The sequence below is a fragment of the Anopheles nili genome, chromosome 3, assembly GCF_943737925.1.
Source record: "Anopheles nili chromosome 3, idAnoNiliSN_F5_01, whole genome shotgun sequence".
NCBI classification, from domain to species: Eukaryota; Metazoa; Arthropoda; class Insecta; order Diptera; family Culicidae; genus Anopheles; species Anopheles nili.
In genome coordinates, this window is record NC_071292.1 from 46,031,899 (window position 1) to 46,051,298 (window position 19,400).

Sequence of the window (19,400 nt, forward strand, 5' to 3'; positions counted from 1 at the left end):
TGATAATGGGCAATCGAAAACTGAATGAACGTTGCTGTACTCGATACGACGGGCAATGTGATAACGGCAGCCCAGCGTGAAGGGTGTGGTGTGGTCTTTCGAAATCCTTACTAATTTACAATCGTCCGATAACGAGTAGTGCAACGAAGGGAACGAGAAGGGTTTCGCACCTCGATTCCGAGGCAATTCCTCCTCGATGGCTCAATCATTCACATGGTAAGCAGTTCGTTTAGGCTTCGAGTTTTCATACACCTTCATAGCATCTTGATTAAAAACGTGAAAAAAATGGTTGAAATGGTGTCGTTTGGAATTTTAATCGTGTTTATTTTGCTTTGCATCCCTTCCGTCATTGTCCTCACGGGGTGCTCTCGTCCTCGTTGTGCACTATTTGTTTACTTTTGCCACAAATAAACCAAGCAGGCGTGGAGGACGCATACATACGCACGCAGCGAAGAGTAGGCTTGAAAAGTGTTTGAACAAATATTTGACCAGTAAATGAGTCTTTTTGGTGCCGTTTCGTTCCGTTCTGCGACGAGGTTGTCACGCAGAAAGGCTGCCAAGGATGGTTTGGGCGGTTGCCTGGCAGCAATTTGGTGTCGCCTTTGTTTGCACCAATAGTGGCTAATTGATAATGCGGAGCACGACGAACGTTGACCGATCGCGCCGACCTGTGACCTATGTTCAATTGGAATCACGCTCAATTGCCCGTTCCCGTTTGTTTGTTTTTTTAGCGCAACCAAAAAAAAAGCTCCACGGAAATGCTATGAATTAGGGGGGCTCGCTCGTTGGGGAGGCGTTGTATATATTTAGGACTGTTTGAAAATTCAGCGTTGAGTGGAGAAATTAAAATGTAACCAGGTTCGAAGCGTAGAAGTTTTTAAAATTCTAGTTGAATCACAAAAAAATGGGTAGGTGGCGTAAGGCGCGCATTTCGCAGTTTCTCTCCGGCCACAAACGTGCTCACCTTGTTCGGTTTAAATTTTCATAACCTCACCCAACCGTGGCCACTCTAGCGAAGCACGCGTGTCCGATAAAACATGCTGATTTTACCTTTCCGTAGGTTTCCCGTGAACCACCTTGGCAGCACAAAGAGCAACGAGCGCCTCCAAACCCCGTACGAGTATCCTTCGGTGCCACTGTGTTCTGCAAACGATGTGCAGCTGCGCTTTCTCTGCCCGGACGATCTTGAGGAGGTGCGAACCCTGTGCCAGGACTGGTTTCCGATCGACTATCCGCTCTCGTGGTACGTGGACATCACCTCGAGCACGCGCTTCTTCGCCCTGGCCGCCATTTACAACTTTAGCATCATCGGGCTGATTGTGGCCGAGATCAAATCGTACAGCAAACTCAACAAAGAGGTAATGGCTGGTCCTTTTGCTGAACGCAACATTCATTGGCACGGTTTTATTGTACGTTTTTTTTTTCGCAGGATCGAGGCATTCTACCGGAGTCGATGGGCCGGGAAGCCGAAATCGGATACATTCTGTCCCTCGGTGTCCATCGAAAGTACCGCCAAAATGGCATCGGTTCGCTGTTGCTCGATTCTCTCATCAACCACCTGACGACCGCCGAACGGCACAAAGTGAAGGCGATCTTTCTGCACGTGCTAACCACCAACCGGACCGCCATACTGTTTTACGAGCGACGAGGGTACGTTTTTTTGCAGTTTTGCTACGTGTGCAGTTTTGCTTTTGCCTTAACACAAATGTGCTTGATGTGTTTCAGGTTTGTGCTTCATTCCTTTCTGCCTTATTACTACTCGATTCGTGGAAAGTGCAAAGATGGTTTCACCTACGTGTCCTACATCAACGGCGGCCATTCACCGTGGAGTTTATAATATCCTTTTCCAATGCAATATGTTCGCTTTAAGCAATATGTTCTTTTTTTTCTACATGCAGCATTATTCTTCATTTATTCATTCGATCGCTGGTTTCATATTACGCTCTTACGGCTGTTTTCCATTTTCACACACTCTCGGTTTTGTTTCCTTAACCACCAACTTTACCGATTATTTGAAGTACTGGTGCTCGCAGATCCTAACCGCAGGTGGACTTTGCCCGTGGATCTGCGGACGGATGCGGACAGCGCTTCGTTGGGTGTGCTATCGCACCGTTGGGCGGTTCCATCTGCAGCAAGACGAATGAGACACCGGGCTGGACGTCGTCGTCGGTTTGATGTTAAAGTGTTTGCTGGTGTTCATTCGCTGTGGTTTATAAAATCTAACGCCTCGCGCCCAGCAGTAAGTAGCTGTCGGAAGAAAAACGAAACGAAAGCCACAAGTATTTGCGTTCACTGCTGATTTGTTCGCTTCATCATACTTGCGTACTTGCTATTAGCCAGTACGAAGAACCGCCTGGGCGGGTTTTTATTAATTTCCTTTTTAGTCTAGTTTTGCCGTACGCTCAGGATAGAGTTAGCGTTTGTGTAGGTAATATCAAGAGCGATCAACCAGCTGTAGCGAAAGGAAGGGGGAGGAAAAGTAAAAGACAAAAACAGAAATTCTAAGTCATTTATCTATCTAAGTCGTTATCATTCATCAACTAACTGAAGAGGCGCCTCGGAAAAAAGCGAAAGAAAAGCAAAGAAAAAAACAACAACATAGGAAATAACAGTAACATAACACGCAAAGTAATTTTATATAAACGAATCGATTGTGTACCGAACACACCGAGACGGCAGTTGAAAGCTAGAATATGTAAATGGTGTATTTTTGTTCACGTTTGAACTGCTGTTTTATATGCGATTTGAATGAGTTTTTTAACCGTTTTTAACTATTGAACCGCGTCGAACCAAGGACCACAAAGACAACACGATAATACGTATTGAGGGTGCGAGCGAAGGAGGGGAGGGTTTTTGCTTTTCCTCGTTTGTTGAACGTTTACGTTACATTGTTTGATATTTTACTCCACTCTCTGGAACACTGATCGCGAGCCATTCTGTTTTGTCTGTTTGCTGTTAGTGCAAAGGTAAGAGAATGATGTAAAACAAACAAACAAAAATCGTTAAAACAATGCAATGGTGCTACATTGCCTACGGGAAGGCAGGATATTAATGTCAAGTCAGGAAGTCAGAGCGTAGCCATTCGTTGTGGCGTGTCATAGGGTAGGAAAAAGGACATTCGGACACAAAAGAAAACAACAAACAGGGCCCAGCGTTGATATCTAAGATTGTATTTATTGACTTGCAACACAAAGAAACGCATGTCCACACAGGAGAGATAACGCTGAACGCGTGGGCTAAACTTTACTTTTTTGTACATCCAGGCCAACCGATCGTGTAAAGAGCATGTTATGCCAAAAATATAGTGTAAATGAATATCGTCAGCGCGTGCATTTTTACATTCCCTGGGGGCCAATGAGAGACACAGAACAGGTGGAAAATGGTTTAATGTGAAATGAGACACATTTTGCTGCACTAAATACATTGCTTTATTGGTCAAACAGCGCGACGGCAGCGTCATGTGGCGAACGTACCAACACAGTAATTACCCATTATGTTTCTTTGCCTTTTTGTTCTTGTTCGGTTTCACCACTTCCTGGGTGACTTTCCGCTTGGGCGGTTCCGTCGCTTCCGCACCTTCCGATTTCACACTGAACCCTTCGATGTACGGTTCCACCAGCTCAAACACGAGCTTCTCGTGCTGTACGTTGGTCGAATCCAGGCTCAACCGTACGACAACCGGATCGAACGCTTTGAACAGGACACTACCGCAGCGTTGCGTCTGCTGTACCTCATCGTACACGAACCGGATGCCCGTCTTGATTTCCTCGTTGTTCCGCCCGGTCACATAGATTGTGCCCTCGAAACCATACTTGGGAACCAGTATCTGGAGGGCGTTTTTGCGAATAAACAAAATGTACGCCTGCTCGTCCTCCGAGCGCTTGCGGAAGAACAAATGCGTGTGAAGGGCAACCGACGCTCGACCCGCGTATTGTGCCATCCGGTTGCGATAGTTCAGGTTGTTGCACAGATTCGAGTTGGCCTTCTTGTCCAGCAGCTCCGGGTAGGTTGAATCCGCACCGATACACGCTGCCAACAACCGGTGCACGATGATATCGGCGTACCGTCGAATAGGCGACGTAAAGTGGGTGTAGATGGGAGCGGCCAATCCGTAGTGGAAAAATTCCTCCTTCTGCAACGTGCCACTGATAAAGTAAACCGCCTGCATCATGCAGCGTGTAGCCAATATCCGTAGCATGGTGTTAAAGTACGGATTGTCTGGTTTCACGGCATTATCCAGGCTGGTGGCGAGTTCCTTCCCACTCATCGTTAAAATCTCGAAACCCTGATGTTGGGCCGCTTTCACCAGCGGTTCGTAGTTGGATTGGGGCGGACAAGGATGCCGCCGGAGCATCGCACACTCGGGGAACTCCTTTTCGATCTTTTCTGCCACGGACACGTTCGCGAGCAACATAAACTCCTCGACCATGGAGTTCGTTTCCAGCATCTGTTTCGCTTTCACGTCGATCGGATCGTGCGTTTCGCTGTCCACTTGGAAGCGAATCTCGGGTGAAGCCAGCACCAGGGCACCGTTTTCCGTGCGCCGTCGTTTCAGTATTTTTGCGAGTTTGTTGAGCAAACGCAGCGATACGGCCACCTCGTTCGTTTGCCGGGGATCATCGATAATGATTTGGGCTTGCTCGTACGTGAGCGCACTTTTCGATTTAATTACGCTCTTGTGGCACTTCGTGTGCACGATATTTGCCTCTTCGTCCAGCTCCCACACGCAGGAGAAAGCAAAGCGTTCTTCACCGCCACGAAGCGAGCATAGGTTGGAGCTGAGCAGTTCCGGAACCATGTCGATTCGCTTATCCACAAGGTACACCGTCGTTGCACGGCTTGCAGCTTCTCGATCGAGCGCATTACCTGGCCGAATGAAGTGACTCACGTCCGCAATGTGGACACCCACTTCGATATGGCCGTTTGGAAGCTTCCGAGCATGCAGCGCATCATCAATGTCCGTACAACCGGGCGGATCCACCGAACAGATCGTGATGCCACGCAAATCAACGCGCCGTTTCAGATCCTCGTCCGTAATGAGCCAAGGCAGCTGTGGCAGACAAGCGAGCACATCCTCCGAGAAGCGATTGTGTGGGACGTCGTGTTCCAGCAGGATCACTTCATTTTCCGTTTCCTTCGAACCGATTGGGCCAAGTGCCCGTACAAAGTGTCCTTGTGGGTAGCGCGAGTGTCTTGGCCATTGGTCGATTGCTACTATGATGCGTTGAGACAGTAATGTCGCTGCTTGGCGCGTTTCGATACGAATGCGAGGAATCTTTCGCTCAGCGGGAACGAAAATGTGACGCGTCGAACCCGGGATGTGGCTTGGCAGCAAAATGCCACAGTACTGGCGCCATTTGCGCTTGATAATACCGACCACTTTCGCGGTGGGTTCACGTTCCGTTTGCGCTTTCGTGCTGAACGTTGGATCCGGTTCGATCATATCGCCTGGGTCGTTCTGCTCGTCCACCAGCACTACGTCGCTCGGTGCCTTCCATTCGCTCTCGGGAAGCATTTCGATCGCAACCACGTCCCCGTCGACGGCACGGTTCAGATTCAGCCGACCCTGAATAAGGATCGGTTTTTCCGTTCCTTCCACGCGCACGTACCCTTCGAGGTAGTTTTCCCGTGAAGCTAAAAATGCACCCTGTAGTAAACCGTTGTTTTTAATGCCCTGGTGTATTTGTGTCATCGTGAGATGCGAAGGGAACAACGGATCCTTCGATTCGCTCACGGAGTCCCGCTGGGAGATCTTGTCCAACAGATGGCTGTACTGCCCTTTGGCCGCCTTCATGTACTCCGCGACGGAACAAGCATTTAGTCCTATTTCAATCGCTTTTGCTCTATTATCCGCATCATCCGACAGCAACACAATGCGTACGTTTTGTTTCTGAGCCTTTTTGCCTTGCTTTCCTTGCAAATGTGTACCGTACCAAGCAGCCGCCGTGCGGATCATCCGGTCGTTGCGATCGTTTGCCGACTCACCGGGCATACGCTCGACGTACGTATCCTTGTGGTGTTCGTTGACGAACGTGTAGAACTTTCGTGCCGGATTCGAAAGTATAGCTCTCAGCCGCTTATAGACCACCGCACTGCGGTGCTTCACCTCATCCAGCACGGTGTGGAGTATGATCACATTCCGAATAGCGCCTTCCTCCAGCAAGTCCATCTGGTACAGCACCACGTTCGTATCGAGCAGCAAGTAGTGCGGGAAGGTGTACTTTTCGCTCACCGTTTCCGGTGTTGCCTCCAGCGGGGCACCGTTTTCTTCCAGCGGGCATACTAAGCACGCTTCGGATCCGCACCAGATATCGTCACGCAGATAGTGCTCACGAACAATCTTTAGAATGTTACCACGTTTGGTTTTTTTCATGAACACTTTGTTTGTCAACATCGTGCAGGCGTGCCGGGTCACAACGTGGGGTTAAGAACGATAGCTTTCTTTCTCTCTGGGCGGCGTTATTATACCCGTAAGTATCTTTTTCAGCATCTAGTAATGACAGCGCCAAAGTAGAAGCACAATTTATCACCAAAAGGTTCTGCGCGATCCTTTAAACGTAAAAATTTACTCGCTACAATCGCGGTAAAATAAGTGTGTTGCTTTGCAGACGTCAATTCGCCGATGTCAAAACAGCAGGCCATGCAATTCAGGTCGCGGTACGTATCTATTTACCTTGGTCGTTTTTTTCTCTATTATTCGGATGTAAATAATAATCAAACATCTCTTGTTGCATTCTTGTTGTAATCATCTGTAATCTTTCTTAGTTTTCGCTCATAAACATTGTTACAATCACTACATTCCAGAGCATTTGTCTAGAATAATTATGTCTGAAGAAACGTAAGTAGATGCATGTTGTGGCAAAGTTTTCAGGAGCACGTCTAACAAGTGCTTGTTTGCGTGGGTGCACGTTTTTTAGCTCCGATAGTGAAAGCCAAGACATACAACAGCACAATGAAACGGCTAAGGCTCTATCCGCCGGATTGCTACAGATTTACGAACCTAAACTTAAGGAGGTGAAAGAAAACCTGAAGGAACTGATGTGAGTGGCTTACGTGAGGCTCCATACGACCAGCATTTACGAATTATTTTTCTCTGCTTCTCAGAAACAAGCAAAATGACCTACAGATTGCAATGACCAGCGAAAAAAATGCCTTCACCAGTCAGCAAATGCAAGAAGTGAATGAAATGGTAAGACAATCATTCTGTTTTCTTTTACGTTCCATGTACGTTAAAGTGCTAGAGGACATATTTTGCTAGGAAAGTAATTTTTCTTTAATATAAATAGCTCATTTTATAGTTGTTGATAATCATGATTCGCATAGATGCGTTAGTGATCAGTTATATCTATTTAGTGCTAATAAAACTGTGCGTCTATAAGTACTATCAACATGTTGTGCAAATTGCATTAAAATGAAATTTAATGTACTATCTAAATAAGCCACATTGCTTGCTTTTCAACAATAGATTAGCTGCTCAATAACGTGCTGAATAACCATGAAAGATAGACGTACTGTAGCTTTGAAGTTCAAATGTTAGAGGGAGGGATATTATAAAGGCATGTGGGCGCCTTTTAAAGATATAGTTCTTTGTTTTTTTGAAATAAATATGCAAATGCTTTTGGATCGATTTGTGATGAAGTTTACACCATCGATGGTCTGTCAAAGTGTTCAGCGTGTGCTCAAAGTGTCATAACAAAAACAAAAAACAACGGTGGAAATTTGCTGCATTTGTGCGAAAAAACGTATCGCGTAGAAATGCCGCTAATCGTTATTACCGGTCTACCTGGTAGTGGGAAAACCAGCCGCGCCAAAGAATTAGAAAAGTACATGACCGAGAACGGAAAAGGGCCCGTCCATGTAGTGTCCGAGATGGAATGTATCGCGCGATCCGGGTATGGTGTGAGAGAAAGTTTCACTGACCCCGCGAAGGAGAAACAAATTCGTGCCAGTCTCAAGTCGGAAGCGATGAAACTGCTCACCAAGTCGTCCCTCGTTATCCTCGACGGGACGAACTACATCAAAGGCTATCGGTATGAAATATTCTGCATGAGCAAAAACGCCCGCACGACGCAATGCACCGTCCACTGTGCGATGACGGTTGAACAGCGCGAGGCACGCAGAGAGAATGTTGTCCGCAATTCCGCGTCCAGTACGGATGCACTGGATGAAGCCACGTTTGATGCGCTTTGTCTGCGGTACGAAGAACCGATGGACAATAGTCGATGGGATCGTCCTCTTTTCACGGTGTACGAAGGCGAGGAGATGGATCTTTCGCGTATCAATAGCGCGTTGTACGAGCAGGCTGCTTTGCCGCCCAACTTGGCCACGCAGAATGTATGTTGAAAGCCCTTCGAAAAATACAGACTTTTCATTGATCCACATCCATTACTCGTCCTTATAGATGCCCCTGAGTGCTACAAATTTTCTATTCGAACTGGACAAAACCACACAAACCATCGTGGATCAGATTGCGTCCGCACGAAAAATTGGCATTGATGGGCCGGTGGAAATTCCCCAAGCTGGCATGCGTGCGGACATCCCACCGAACATGAGCGTAGCGCAGCTCAATCGACACCGGCGGCAGTTTTTAAATTACGTTAAAATGCACACCAACGTTGGCACGGATATTAGCAAAATACCGGCTATCTTTGTACAGTTTCTCAATACGAATACAAACGGTGCTTAAGCGCTTTTATTTGCACGCTGAAATGGTTGTTGATTATTTTTGTTTGTTTTTGAACTGGGTCATTCGTTGTTATACGTTGATATCAGTCAGTCAGGTCGGCTTTTGTCATAAAAATGCTATTTTTTTCTCTTTTAAGGTGCTGAAAGCTAAATCTTGCAAAGATAGTGTAACAAGGCTTCGAACGCAGATGCATCAAATTCATCTACGAACGAAAAATCTCAGGGTAAGTAAACTATCGCTTAATAGCATAATTGCATCTCTAATGCATGCGCAATGTTTTACATTTCAGGCAAAAGCGTTGGAAATGCAGGAACTAAAGGTGAACCAATGTGCAACGAAACTGCAGCAGCTACACTACGAAGAATCGTTGGTGGCCAATAGCAAAAGAACCCCGCGCAAAACATGATCCTCTGCCCTCCGTCGCAATAGTCGGGTGCAAAAGTAAGAGCGCAAAATAATTCGAATGAATCGTGACAAACAAAAAAAAACAATGAAACGGGGAACCAATAGTGAGAGCTGTAAGAAAGAACACGCAACTGTACGATGTAGCAACTGCATCTGAAGTGTATACCGTGCCTGAAGGAACCGTGTGGCCCGTGGTCGGAGACCGTGTGTGCCCCCGCCACCATGTTGCCAAACCCAAACCAGACAAGTCAAATATTTCATCTTCCGTAATAGGATTTTATTTCCTGTTGTGTGCTGTTCAGTATAACGTAACGAAGACTTTATCAAATAAATCAACACAATCAAAAGAGTAAAGGAACGCATTTGTGTGTTGGATTTTTATTGTTTTACATCCGAAAGCGGGTCAGATTGTGCTAAGAGCGTAGACAAGAAGGGAAGAGCTTTACAAATCTCAAGTTGTTAAAGCATTCAGAATATTGAGCAAAACTGTTTTAAAACCTCACAATTCAACACAGCGTTTTTTGCGATAATATAGCAAGGAGATTGTACAACATGACCATGAGTTATTGCTCTTTTTAAGAAAAAAGAAACCACTTCCAAAATTGTTATTTTGGAAAGAAATATAGCCAATCAACATTTTAGAATGTTAAAACGATCGAGAAAGAAATAAATACTAACTTTAAATTATGGATTTGGAAAACAGTTAGCTCCTGAAAAAGGAGAAGATATGAAAAAGGAAACAACATAGAACAATGAATATAAATATTGGAGAAGGAATTAAAAAAAAACATTGGGACAATGCTGGTTGCTTCCAGGGTCCATGCACCAATTTCCCAAGCTGAATACGAGTATCTTGTTTTTGTTACTTTTCAACACAAAAAAAAATATAGATATTCGGCTTTTATTTAGTCTTTTATTATATATTATTGTACCTTGTATTGTATCGTAAAACACGACCGTAATCGTACCCGTTCACACACTCTGGAATGTGCTCCGTTGTAGGATGATGAAGTAAATGCAATCAATCAAAAGATATAAAAAAAGCACACACACACTTTAAATAAGCTCTCCCTCTTGGCAATGGTTCACACAAACCCAGACTTTACATTAGCTACCACCGGCAACAATCGGCTGATCGTCTTGCATGTTTTCCAACGCCTCCTTTGGTGCGGCGTAACCAGGACGAGTTTCTGAAAGAGTGGCAGATGCATCAATTAGTTTGAACAAAAACCACGATTGGTTGGGAATCGATAATCCAAGACACATGCTTTACATGCTTTTTAGTTCATTAAAACAACGTGAGAGACATGCAACGAGTATTGGCTGTTCAAAAAGCATGCCCGAAGAGACAATAAAGTAGTTGACAATTAGCTACGAAAGCAAACTATTAAGGCGACAATCGACGCAAGAAGTAAAGGAATAAAAGTCTACCGAACCCCCCAAAAATAGAAAATCACAAGCAAAACCTCCCGCATATGCTGTTCGTCAAAGCGCACGTGTTTTTTGGCTGATAGTCCACAATGCCCAATCACTGCGTCCACATGTGGAGCCGCGTTTTTTTTTTGTGGCAGCGATTATTTACAGATAAACAAAAGGTGCGTTGTAATAAAGATACTACACTTCACTACAGAATCAAGTGACAATGAGGCAATTAATCAGGCTCGGCATGGAATCGCTTATCGTCTTTTCCGCCTAGGACGAAACGGCGGAGAAGCTGTGACAGCGTGGTCAGTTGGATGTTGTAAGCGCTGCAATCACGACATTCACGACGCTCTCAGCAAAGTTGAGAGAGGTTTCTGAGATGATGGAGTGAAACACCTCCGCACTACTTGATCTAAACTACGAAAAGAACAAGCGAGCGATCAACACCCCACCAACTGGTGGAGGAGTTGTGCGTGTGAATACAAACAAGAGTATTGTAATAAACCCACCTTGCACCTTGAGCCCAACGGACGGTTGAATCGTCGATTGTACCCCGTACTTTGTTGCAAGCTATCTAGAGCAAACAAACGTTCCGTCTTTAAACGTACCGGCAATTGCCAGCTGCAGCTAAATGAAATTACTCTACGTGAACCAGAGCAAGTTGTTCGTGTACACGTTTGTATATTTTATTGTACTCGCTAATCTACCGTATCAAACCAATGGGGCAATGAAAAAAAAACGGTAAAGTAAAAACAAAAAAAAAAGGCAAATGCAATCGTATATGAATTATTAATTATCAGCTAAACGAAATCGTCGCTGCGCTTTGTACGTCTTTTCTGTGGGCTCTTTTTAGAGGTCTTTCTTTGCGAGGAGTGCTCTCAAATGGCGCCATCATTCAAAGAATGATGTCTCATTGTGGCATTATAGTTGACAGAAGTTGCCAAAATGTTCTACAGCAATAGTGGGCCGTTTTGTGGGGGGAGACATTACTTCGCTACCAGTGGAGAAGGATCTATCCCTTTTAATGGCACTGTGTTGGGTACAGTTCATCGTCAGCAGTTACCATTAACCGCCTTTTGCGGTGACACTTTGGCCACATGCGTGACGTTTCCGTTTGACTGTGTCTTGTCCAAACAGTCGCCGGCAGCAGCATTGTGGAGCTGCACCTTTTCGTCGCCATCCCGTAACTCCTCCTGCACGGTCGATTCCGACAGGATGGAGCCAGTTTTGGCCAGCTGGCCATTTGCGATACCATCCCCGCCATGTCCCGACCCATGGCTGCCGTTTCCGTCTAGCTTAATGTCAGAGAAGCCGTTCGCTTTGGTCAGGCCGCTCTGTTGCTTACCCTGGCCACTGAAGCGATCGGTCAGCTTCTGTACGACGACGTGTACTACAAACAACACGAGTGCCGCTATTCCAAACGCGCGGAAAGTCGAACTGCCACCGATACGATTAAACAGATTGCCCGCCAGCAAGCTTCCCAGCGAGACTCCGACGCCCTCGAACACGGCTCCAACGAGACCCTAAAATGACGATTGGAAGGGCGATTAAAATAGTTCGCCTCCTCCTACACCATACGTGGGTGAAAGCTCCATGATAATTACCTGCATCGTGGCTTCAGTTCCTGGCGGAGCGACAATACTCGCGTACGAGGCCATCGTCGCGTAAAACAAGCCAAACGTGATACCGTTCATGAACTCGATCGGTATGACCCACCAGGGATCGGTCAGCAGCGAGTAGAGCAGGAACCGCACACCGAACCCAAGCAGCACGAGACTCATCGCATGGATGTGGCCAATCTTCTTGAGGATCCAACCGGACAGGAAGAAGAACGGCAGCTCTCCACCAAACGTTTGAATCGACATGATGATTCCTTCGAGCGTTTTTATCCACGTGGAATGACCGCATCTGGGAGGGTGTCAAAAGAAGGAAAAGAAGAACGATCTTGAGTGTTGCTGATGGTGCTTTCGTTAGGTATAGGCTTACCCTTCTTGGGCGCTTGCCAAATCCTCCAGATGCCAGAACAGGAAGTTCCATATGAGTGCCGTTCCGAAACCAATCAGCACACACCAGCAGAAGAACACCACGATACGAAAGTTGACGAAGATGGTACCAACATCCTTCAGGATGTTGGTTGAGAGATGCGTCTGGGTGTGCTACACGAGGTGGAAGAGCAAACGACGTGTGAAAAGCCACATCAGAGCCTAAATCAAGACCTAAAAACCTTCCATACCTGAAGCTTTGAGGAGCACAGCATATCCAACCCAATCAGTACGATCGTCATGTAGAACACTACCGTGTAGTCTTTCGTCAGTTTACCCTCGGAGAAGGTATCGACCAGAAATCCGGCGAACAGAGAAACCGTACCCCATCCGATCGAACCCCACAGCCGCTGGTTACCGTACAGATGCGGTTTATCACCGAGCATCTCGAAGCAGATCGCATCACCCACGCTCACGACAACGGCCATTCCGGCCCAGCTGGCGATCAGGAATAGGAACAGCAACCAAAACTGGTACAGTCCCGTCACCTCGCTGTCCGGGATCTTGGAGTGTGAAATAGCGCCCATAACCTGCTCGTTGTTGCACTGAACTTGGCAGCTCGTACGGAAGTCGGTGGCGTTGGCCGGACAGTACAATGGCACCCGGTTTCCGTCGATTTTGCCCTCGCTCAGCATAAAAAACAGGCAGTCTTCGACCAGATTAATATGATTGCCAGGTACAACACCCGTGAGCCGCAGTAAACGGTCACTCGGAATGTTGCTTTCATCGCAGTACTTTGAAACGTTCCAGCTTTTGCAGACCGTCTCCCACATCCACGGTTCCGTACGACACTCCATATCACACAGAAGCGACGAGTTGCTCTCGCTGTTGGTGATGCTTTCTACCAGACAGGAATCGAGACTGGTGCCATTTTCCGGGCAGTACTTCAAATCGGCCGCACCATTGTGGCAATGGAACGTTAGCGTTGAGTCTTGCGGGATGGCCGGTATGAACATGATGAGAAAGAACGGAACGGCCGTCAGGATCTGCATGGATGAGAAAAAAGCCACGGTGGGATTAAGGACTCGCTTTTCTCTTAGCCACGGGACACGCGCTGTCCAGCTACCTGAAAGATAAGAAACAGCAGCTTCTGGCGCTGGAACCGATCGGCAATGATGCCAAACAGTGGCTTCACGAGCATGCCCACGATCGGTAGCACCGTGTAGATCGTTCCGACGATCACGGTCGAGAATCCTAGCTGCCGAACGAGTGTCGGCATGAAGGGTACCACTGGTGCCGTTCCTGGGTAAAGGGAAAAGTGTGTAAGAAACATAAAAAACATAGCTTTGGCAAATAGGACAACATATTTTCGTCACCCGTATGTTGCAATCGACCACGTGCGTGAACGATGCGCTCGGGAGTTGGCTAAAGAATGCAGCTTTCTTACATAATGTCTCGTTTGCGTTTTAAGCTCACCAAAAAGGGCGTTATTTTTGTTAAAAAATCCCACGAAATTTGTGCATCAACCGAGCATTCTTTCCGAGCTGTTCACAAACCGGTTTTTTTTATGGGAAGAAGGAATTCCAGCAGGAATGGGAATCAAAAGGGCATGGGAAAATGGCATCGTAAATCATAACGCGCACCGGGAAGCCGCCGCCATGTGCATCTGATTGTGCAAGACGCCAAAGACACGTTGTAGCTTACCTGCATTAAACAGAAAGTAGTGCGCCTTCATCGGCAGCAGCTTTTTGTTCACCTCCAGCTTCACCATCTTGGATGTTTCGTCGTTTCTGCACGAGATGCTATTAACCCTCCTTGTTTTCGAGCTCAATATGCGCAATCGAGGAAGAAGCTGGTGGTGAAATTTAATCGCAACCTTCCCTTAGCCCGATTAGACTTTTTGTCACTGGACCGCGATCGTTTCTCGATGGTTTCACTCGCACTCGCACTCGCACTGCTTCAGTTCGTCATTATGGTAATTTTGTTTGCACGCACTAGAACCACGATAAGTTTTATCGAAGCTGCCCGAAACTGTAACTGGACTTTTGGGGTGATTATTTGCTAACAAACGCAACCGTTACCGACAAATCAACGTCAAGCGCGGTGGTCTGTTTGTTTATGTTTTTGCACGCCAATTCACGGGCACAATTTTTATTTATTTTTTTTTTCGCCAATCAATCTTTACCGGTAAGCCGGCTACAACCCGCACACAACAGCGACCTGGCCAGACAGAGAACACCCCATGTGCGCAGCGACCGAGACACTGACTCGCTTTGCCGTAGATTATGCAACAGAGTGTTATTTTCTTTCTTTCCTCTCCTACGGTGCATTCATTAGCAGAACCGTGCGTTGCATTTGACAGCTGCTCGAGGCGTGTGTGTGTATGGGCCCTCGGTAAGCACAAGGTGAATAGAGCTAGGTGTTTTTGTTTTTTTTTTCTCGTGCGGCTAGCTGCACGTGGTGTTAATGGTTAGAGGTAACAACACTGTTAAAACGTGGTTACCGCGCAATGAAGCAAAAAGTGCAATCTAAACAATTTGTGGCTTTTAACAACATCAGCTTGTTTCGAAACAAGACCGCACTGCAAGGTGGTGCCATCAATAAAATACCACCTGCAGAAATGCTTCGAAAGACCGGTTGAAAGAAAGCAACGACCCGCAGTTGGGGTTTTCGAATAAAAAAAACACTTTAAAATATTCCCACTTGCTACCAGACACACAACCAACAACTGGCCACTTATAACTGCGCGCGCTAGCTCCAGAGTATCGTGTAATTGCGATCGGATAAGCCGCCAATGTTCGCTATCAGCTATTTACACAATCAATTGAATACAAATTGTAAATTGTCAGAGCCCGACCGGGTACCGATAAGGATGGGTTTTTGAGCATTTGTGCTGGCCTGCGGGCGACCTCTCGGGTCTCGGCATCATCAACACCGTAACAACCAATTGATCACTCAATCACACACAGCCACTGGTAGCACATGCAGCGGGTTCGACCATACAGCATCGGTTCAATTAAACCGACCCTGAATTGTACGGAAGATGAGCTCAATCCAAGTGAAAGAAAACCTACGATTGGATGGTCATTCAACTCAACGCAACAAAACCCTTCCGTTGCGCGTTCTGTCGAACCGATCCGTTGCGAGAATGTCACCGTACTGGACCTGGGGCGAGCAGATTCATCCCGTGCGAGTCGTACAAGATGCTTCCAGCGATTTGCGGCCATTATCAGCGGGCTGCCGGGACGCGCAAGAAGACGAATCAAGCAAAGCAAGCCTTATCGAGCGGAACGTTGTACACAAATCTTAACCAATAACCCGGTGCTTTGTAGTGGTCCGGGTTTGCTACAGTGATTGTGCGCTAGCGGCGCGTGCTGATAAGAATGCACTTTTCTCAAGCGAAGACAAGAAAATGGGCGTAAACCAATTGCAGTTCCGTTGCACACATATTTCGCTTGCAGTGAGTCACTTGCGCTTTGCGAGGGATCATCGATAATTGGTGCGCTTGGGTTCGTGTTGGAGTCGAGCAAGAAATGTAATTACTCTCACTTATCATTTACAGTTTTACGTAAGTGATTCAAAGGATGCGGAAAACATAGTCAACCTTTTGCAGATAATTGCACACATGTTTTTCCAGTCCGATGCAGTCGTTTGCATACTCCAATTTATAGTCCTACTTTTAGTAGAGGATTTTGTGCAATCAATTCCTTAAAAAGCAAGTGGTACTTAATATTATTTGTCGCTATTTGTGGAACTCTTTGGAAAAAAATCATGTGTGCAAGCGACGTACTTAATACATGTACATGATGCAACTTGATTCCTTTGAGTAGTATTCAAATGAACACGTTTTGCCACCAAACAAGGATGGCAAGAGGATATCCATCCATTTCAACATAACGTTGACCGTCTTCGTTATGAAGTCTTTTTGGTAGAATATAAAGTTTTTGATTCGCATCTTTCAATAATGGAAAACTTGATTAAGCATGTAAATTGATCTGCTATAACAACTTTTAGCTGATCTATTCAACGGATCGGTTTAATTGTTAAACCAAGAAGAAAAAACAAGTAATAGCACAAATATAAAACAAGATTTAATTGTGAAGGCCATTGTTCTATAGGTTCTTGTGCAATACAAAAACAATCTCACAAAACTAATAGTACAACCACAAGGTTTATCAAGCGGTGAATGTGCGCTTTAGGTAACTCATCTCAAATCCTGATCGATGGCTATTCGAATCCTGAGTCAAAAAACAATAATTCTAGTTTTCTTTCGCAATGAAACCCAGCACCACGTGACTCAGGTGCCAATCATGCTTTCGTCCTTTATGTTGTTTAATTTTACTACATCTTCTTTTATTTGTCCAACTGTGTTTGTTGTGGATTTGTATAGGTTGAATCTTTTACAATTTCACGTCACTTGCATTACTTTTCGGCAAACTTTCCGTTACTGTTTCACACGTTACGTTTGATTTGTATCAGAAGGCGTGAAACTCAGATCACAATCGACAAAAAAGTACAAAACGCAAAACGAACGTAACGTATCAAATACAGGATATTTCGGTTTTTATTATTGTTCCGCGCTCTCGCAGCCGCCCTTTATTCCTATGAGCTGAGTTTGGTTTTCTCTCCGTCGTTATTCTTTCTCGTATCATTCAATAATATTTAAAATTCACCCTTTCCACTAGAATCCAATAGAAAATGGTGTGACCAAGTGTCGAACGTAGTCTCAAAATCGCACTAATAATTTTGCCCAACGCATTTTGCTACATAAATGTTCTAGAGACTATGCATCGTTTAACTTGTACCGCTTGTTCCTTTTCGCCGGCGCTCCTGATCCTTGCAAATTATTACTACTGTGGGAATATTTTTTTTTCATTTCTTTGTTTCGTTTTGTTCCTTTACGCCGATGATACTCCGATGAAATGCACACAGCACAGACACATACACACGCACGCACACACATACAAATTGCTACGGTCTCGCGCGTACGAAAAACAGTTGCTCATGCCTTTGCGTACTGTTGACATTTTTGTGATTACTTAGATCGCCTTTCTGCCACGCTTTCTATGGTTACTAAGCTTGCTTCAGACACGCTCTGTCTGCTGGGGGGTTTGTTTCTGAAACAATCGCGGCACGACGGGTGCATTTGTGTTCGTGTGTGTACGCGCGGGCTGGGTATGAAAAATGGTATCCTTAAAAACGCATTACAACTGATGTGTGTATATATATATATGTGTGTATATAGATATATGTATTCCAAAGACTACCTTTTTTTACTTAATGCAATCGAGACTACCGCCGAACGGAAAAAAAACGTGCGCCCGCTCGTCCAATTCACTACGTCCATTTGTATTTTGCATTGCGTGTGTGGTGTGACACACATTGGCCTAACATTTCGATCATGCCCGTTTTGACCTAAGAATTAACACGTTTGGTTTCTTAGCCTAGGCACCACACATGTGCAGCAACTTTTATATCCTAGGATTGCGGCGCAAGGCTGCAATGTTTACGATTTGCTGTTGGTTAACGGGGAGCAAAATAAAATAGTACAAAGGGACTTGGTCGTGAAGGATAGGTACGGCACTACGTGTCCATCAGTGAGGGTCGAACAGTTCGAATTCCTCTCGGCACGGCTAATTATATATGTACAAAAACGAAAAAAAAACAAACGGCGAGAAACGAACAAAATGGTTGCACACTTCGTCCTCGTAAGTGCTGCTACTGGCTACAGCGGGCCTTCTGTGTACGATGATCGTGTAATGTATTAAAACATTTATAATGTCTATGTACATTTGTCTATCGGCTCCCTAAATGAGCTTTACAGCGACTCAGAGGCATCGAGAGACCGCTGGCTTACACATCAACATGCTTTCAAACCACTCGCTGTCTTAAGCGAACTGTACAGTGTGGCACACATGATTTGCCTTTATGATGCTTCCTTCTATTCGTTAGATGCGTGTGTGTGTGCGGGATGCACCATTTCGTAAGGTACACAATATTAAGAGTGGGTTGGTATCCATCAAATATAAATAAATCTCTCCGCGTTCGAATTTTGATCTTTTAGCAAACATTCTCATTTTACGTTCTCTCTCTATTACCTTAGCTCAATTACAATAGGGTGCTTTAACTACTGTATGTTTGTTGTCTCGTTTTGTTGGCTTACTTATTTAATTAATTCCCTATTCCCGCGTAGTTGGATGCTGCAATTTCGTTTGTTTCCACATTGCTGGAATTGATAGCTTTTTGTCATGAATAAGGCGTAAAGGGATTATTCCTACACGGTGAACAATGGTGTGTATTTTTGTTAATTGTTTTTCTTCTTCTTCGATCGTTTCCATACTCAAAATATCGTCAGCTTCGTAAAACTATTGTTTGTGGATTGTTTTTTTTTTCGTCAATCGTCATTGGGCGCGCATTGAGCGGGCATTGGGGCGCTGATGTTGCGGGAATGTGAGACCGGCGAGTGGAAGGGAGGTGTTTTTCCGCTTATTTGACCGTATTACCAACTAAACTAACGCAGCGCTTTTGCTGTGACGAACGAACGAACCAAACATCATATGCTCTATTACGGTCGATATCAATTTTCTTCCCCCTTCCTGGGGCATCCCGCAGGGGGGAGGGATAGATAATGCACTGAATAATATTGTTCAATTTCGAAATTTTGAAATCCTGCTCAACCTCACCCAACACAACTCCGTCGCCGCTGTTTAACAACCTAACTATGCAAACCATAGAAAAACACAATTACAACAGCATAATAAGTAACGGGACAACGGAAACATCTTCTCCACTGTTTTCGATTGTAGGAGAGAGAAATAAAAAAAACATTCAGCATTAAACAACGTCTTATGCTTCGTGCGAAAGAAGATTGTACACTTTTTAGTGTATGTTAACACATGTTGCCG

The 19,400-nt window shown here is 45.4% G+C and overlaps 5 protein-coding genes across 7 annotated transcripts; 3 read left to right on the forward strand and 2 right to left on the reverse strand.

Annotated features, from left to right (window-relative positions):
- The first annotated feature begins 90 nt into the window (after positions 1-90).
- On the forward strand, positions 91-2,144 carry LOC128725743 (N-alpha-acetyltransferase 60). 2 transcript variants are annotated; one of them, XM_053819509.1, is made up of 5 exons: positions 91-216; positions 1,061-1,358; positions 1,409-1,650; positions 1,726-1,836; positions 2,006-2,144. In XM_053819509.1, exons 1-5 carry the CDS (start codon positions 197-199, stop codon positions 2,142-2,144), a joined length of 810 nt encoding a protein of 269 aa, XP_053675484.1. In that variant the 5' UTR covers positions 91-196. The 2 variants fall into 2 exon arrangements, with proteins under 2 accessions (XP_053675484.1, XP_053675485.1); XM_053819510.1 differs by lacking the exon at positions 2,006-2,144 and having other exon boundaries at positions 1,430-1,650; positions 1,726-1,837.
- Positions 2,145-3,484: 1,340 nt separating this feature from the next.
- On the reverse strand, positions 3,485-6,394 carry LOC128724445 (exosome complex exonuclease RRP44). Its single transcript, XM_053818169.1, has one exon. It carries the CDS (start codon positions 6,392-6,394, stop codon positions 3,485-3,487), a length of 2,910 nt encoding a protein of 969 aa, XP_053674144.1.
- Positions 6,395-6,740: 346 nt separating this feature from the next.
- Positions 6,741-9,436, forward strand: LOC128723684 (biogenesis of lysosome-related organelles complex 1 subunit 6). Of its 2 annotated transcripts, XM_053817448.1 has the most exons (5): positions 6,741-6,838; positions 6,918-7,040; positions 7,105-7,189; positions 8,823-8,909; positions 8,976-9,436. In XM_053817448.1, the coding sequence occupies exons 1-5, from the start codon at positions 6,825-6,827 to the stop codon at positions 9,090-9,092; spliced, it is 426 nt and encodes a 141-aa protein (XP_053673423.1). In that variant the 5' UTR covers positions 6,741-6,824; the 3' UTR covers positions 9,093-9,436. The 2 variants fall into 2 exon arrangements, with proteins under 2 accessions (XP_053673423.1, XP_053673422.1); XM_053817447.1 differs by having other exon boundaries at positions 6,823-7,040.
- Positions 7,750-8,686, forward strand: LOC128723683 (protein KTI12 homolog). The gene is made up of 2 exons (XM_053817445.1): positions 7,750-8,334; positions 8,402-8,686. The coding sequence occupies exons 1-2, from the start codon at positions 7,756-7,758 to the stop codon at positions 8,684-8,686; spliced, it is 864 nt and encodes a 287-aa protein (XP_053673420.1). The 5' UTR covers positions 7,750-7,755.
- Positions 9,437-9,992: 556 nt separating the features above from the next.
- On the reverse strand, positions 9,993-15,098 carry LOC128723030 (major facilitator superfamily domain-containing protein 6). Its single transcript, XM_053816733.1, has 7 exons — positions 14,200-15,098; positions 13,622-13,797; positions 12,747-13,541; positions 12,500-12,669; positions 12,118-12,421; positions 11,859-12,036; positions 9,993-10,281 (listed from the first exon to the last, which is right to left on the reverse strand). Exons 1-7 carry the CDS (start codon positions 14,264-14,266, stop codon positions 10,199-10,201), a joined length of 1,773 nt encoding a protein of 590 aa, XP_053672708.1. The 5' UTR covers positions 14,267-15,098; the 3' UTR covers positions 9,993-10,198.
- Between the last annotated feature and the right edge of the window lie 4,302 nt (positions 15,099-19,400).

Excerpts from the sequence above, each read along its gene's own strand:
- LOC128724445 (XM_053818169.1), bottom strand. The coding sequence starts at position 6,394 with ATGTTGACAAACAAAGTGTTCATGAAAAAAACCAAACGTGGTAACATT.
- LOC128725743 (XM_053819509.1), top strand. The coding sequence starts at position 197 with ATGGCTCAATCATTCACATG. Across the intron at positions 1,359-1,408 it reads ACAGCAAACTCAACAAAGAG|TGTACGTTTTTTTTTTCGCA; the intron begins GTAATGGCTGGT and ends GCACGGTTTTAT. Across the intron at positions 1,651-1,725 it reads CTGTTTTACGAGCGACGAGG|GTTTGTGCTTCATTCCTTTC; the intron begins GTACGTTTTTTT and ends GATGTGTTTCAG.
- LOC128723684 (XM_053817447.1), top strand. The coding sequence starts at position 6,847 with ATGCATGTTGTGGCAAAGTTTTCAGGAGCACGTCTAACAAGTGCTTGT. Across the intron at positions 7,041-7,104 it reads GAAAACCTGAAGGAACTGAT|AAACAAGCAAAATGACCTAC; the intron begins GTGAGTGGCTTA and ends TCTGCTTCTCAG. Across the intron at positions 7,190-8,822 it reads TGCAAGAAGTGAATGAAATG|GTGCTGAAAGCTAAATCTTG; the intron begins GTAAGACAATCA and ends TTCTCTTTTAAG.
- LOC128723030 (XM_053816733.1), bottom strand. The coding sequence starts at position 14,266 with ATGGTGAAGCTGGAGGTGAACAAAAAGCTGCTGCCGATGAAGGCGCAC. Across the intron at positions 13,798-14,199 it reads CTACTTTCTGTTTAATGCAG|GAACGGCACCAGTGGTACCC; the intron begins GTAAGCTACAAC and ends CCCTTTACCCAG. Across the intron at positions 10,282-11,858 it reads CGATCGCTTCAGTGGCCAGG|AAACTCGTCCTGGTTACGCC; the intron begins GTAAGCAACAGA and ends CCACTCTTTCAG.
- LOC128723683 (XM_053817445.1), top strand. The coding sequence starts at position 7,756 with ATGCCGCTAATCGTTATTACCGGTCTACCTGGTAGTGGGAAAACCAGC. Across the intron at positions 8,335-8,401 it reads CCAACTTGGCCACGCAGAAT|ATGCCCCTGAGTGCTACAAA; the intron begins GTATGTTGAAAG and ends TCGTCCTTATAG.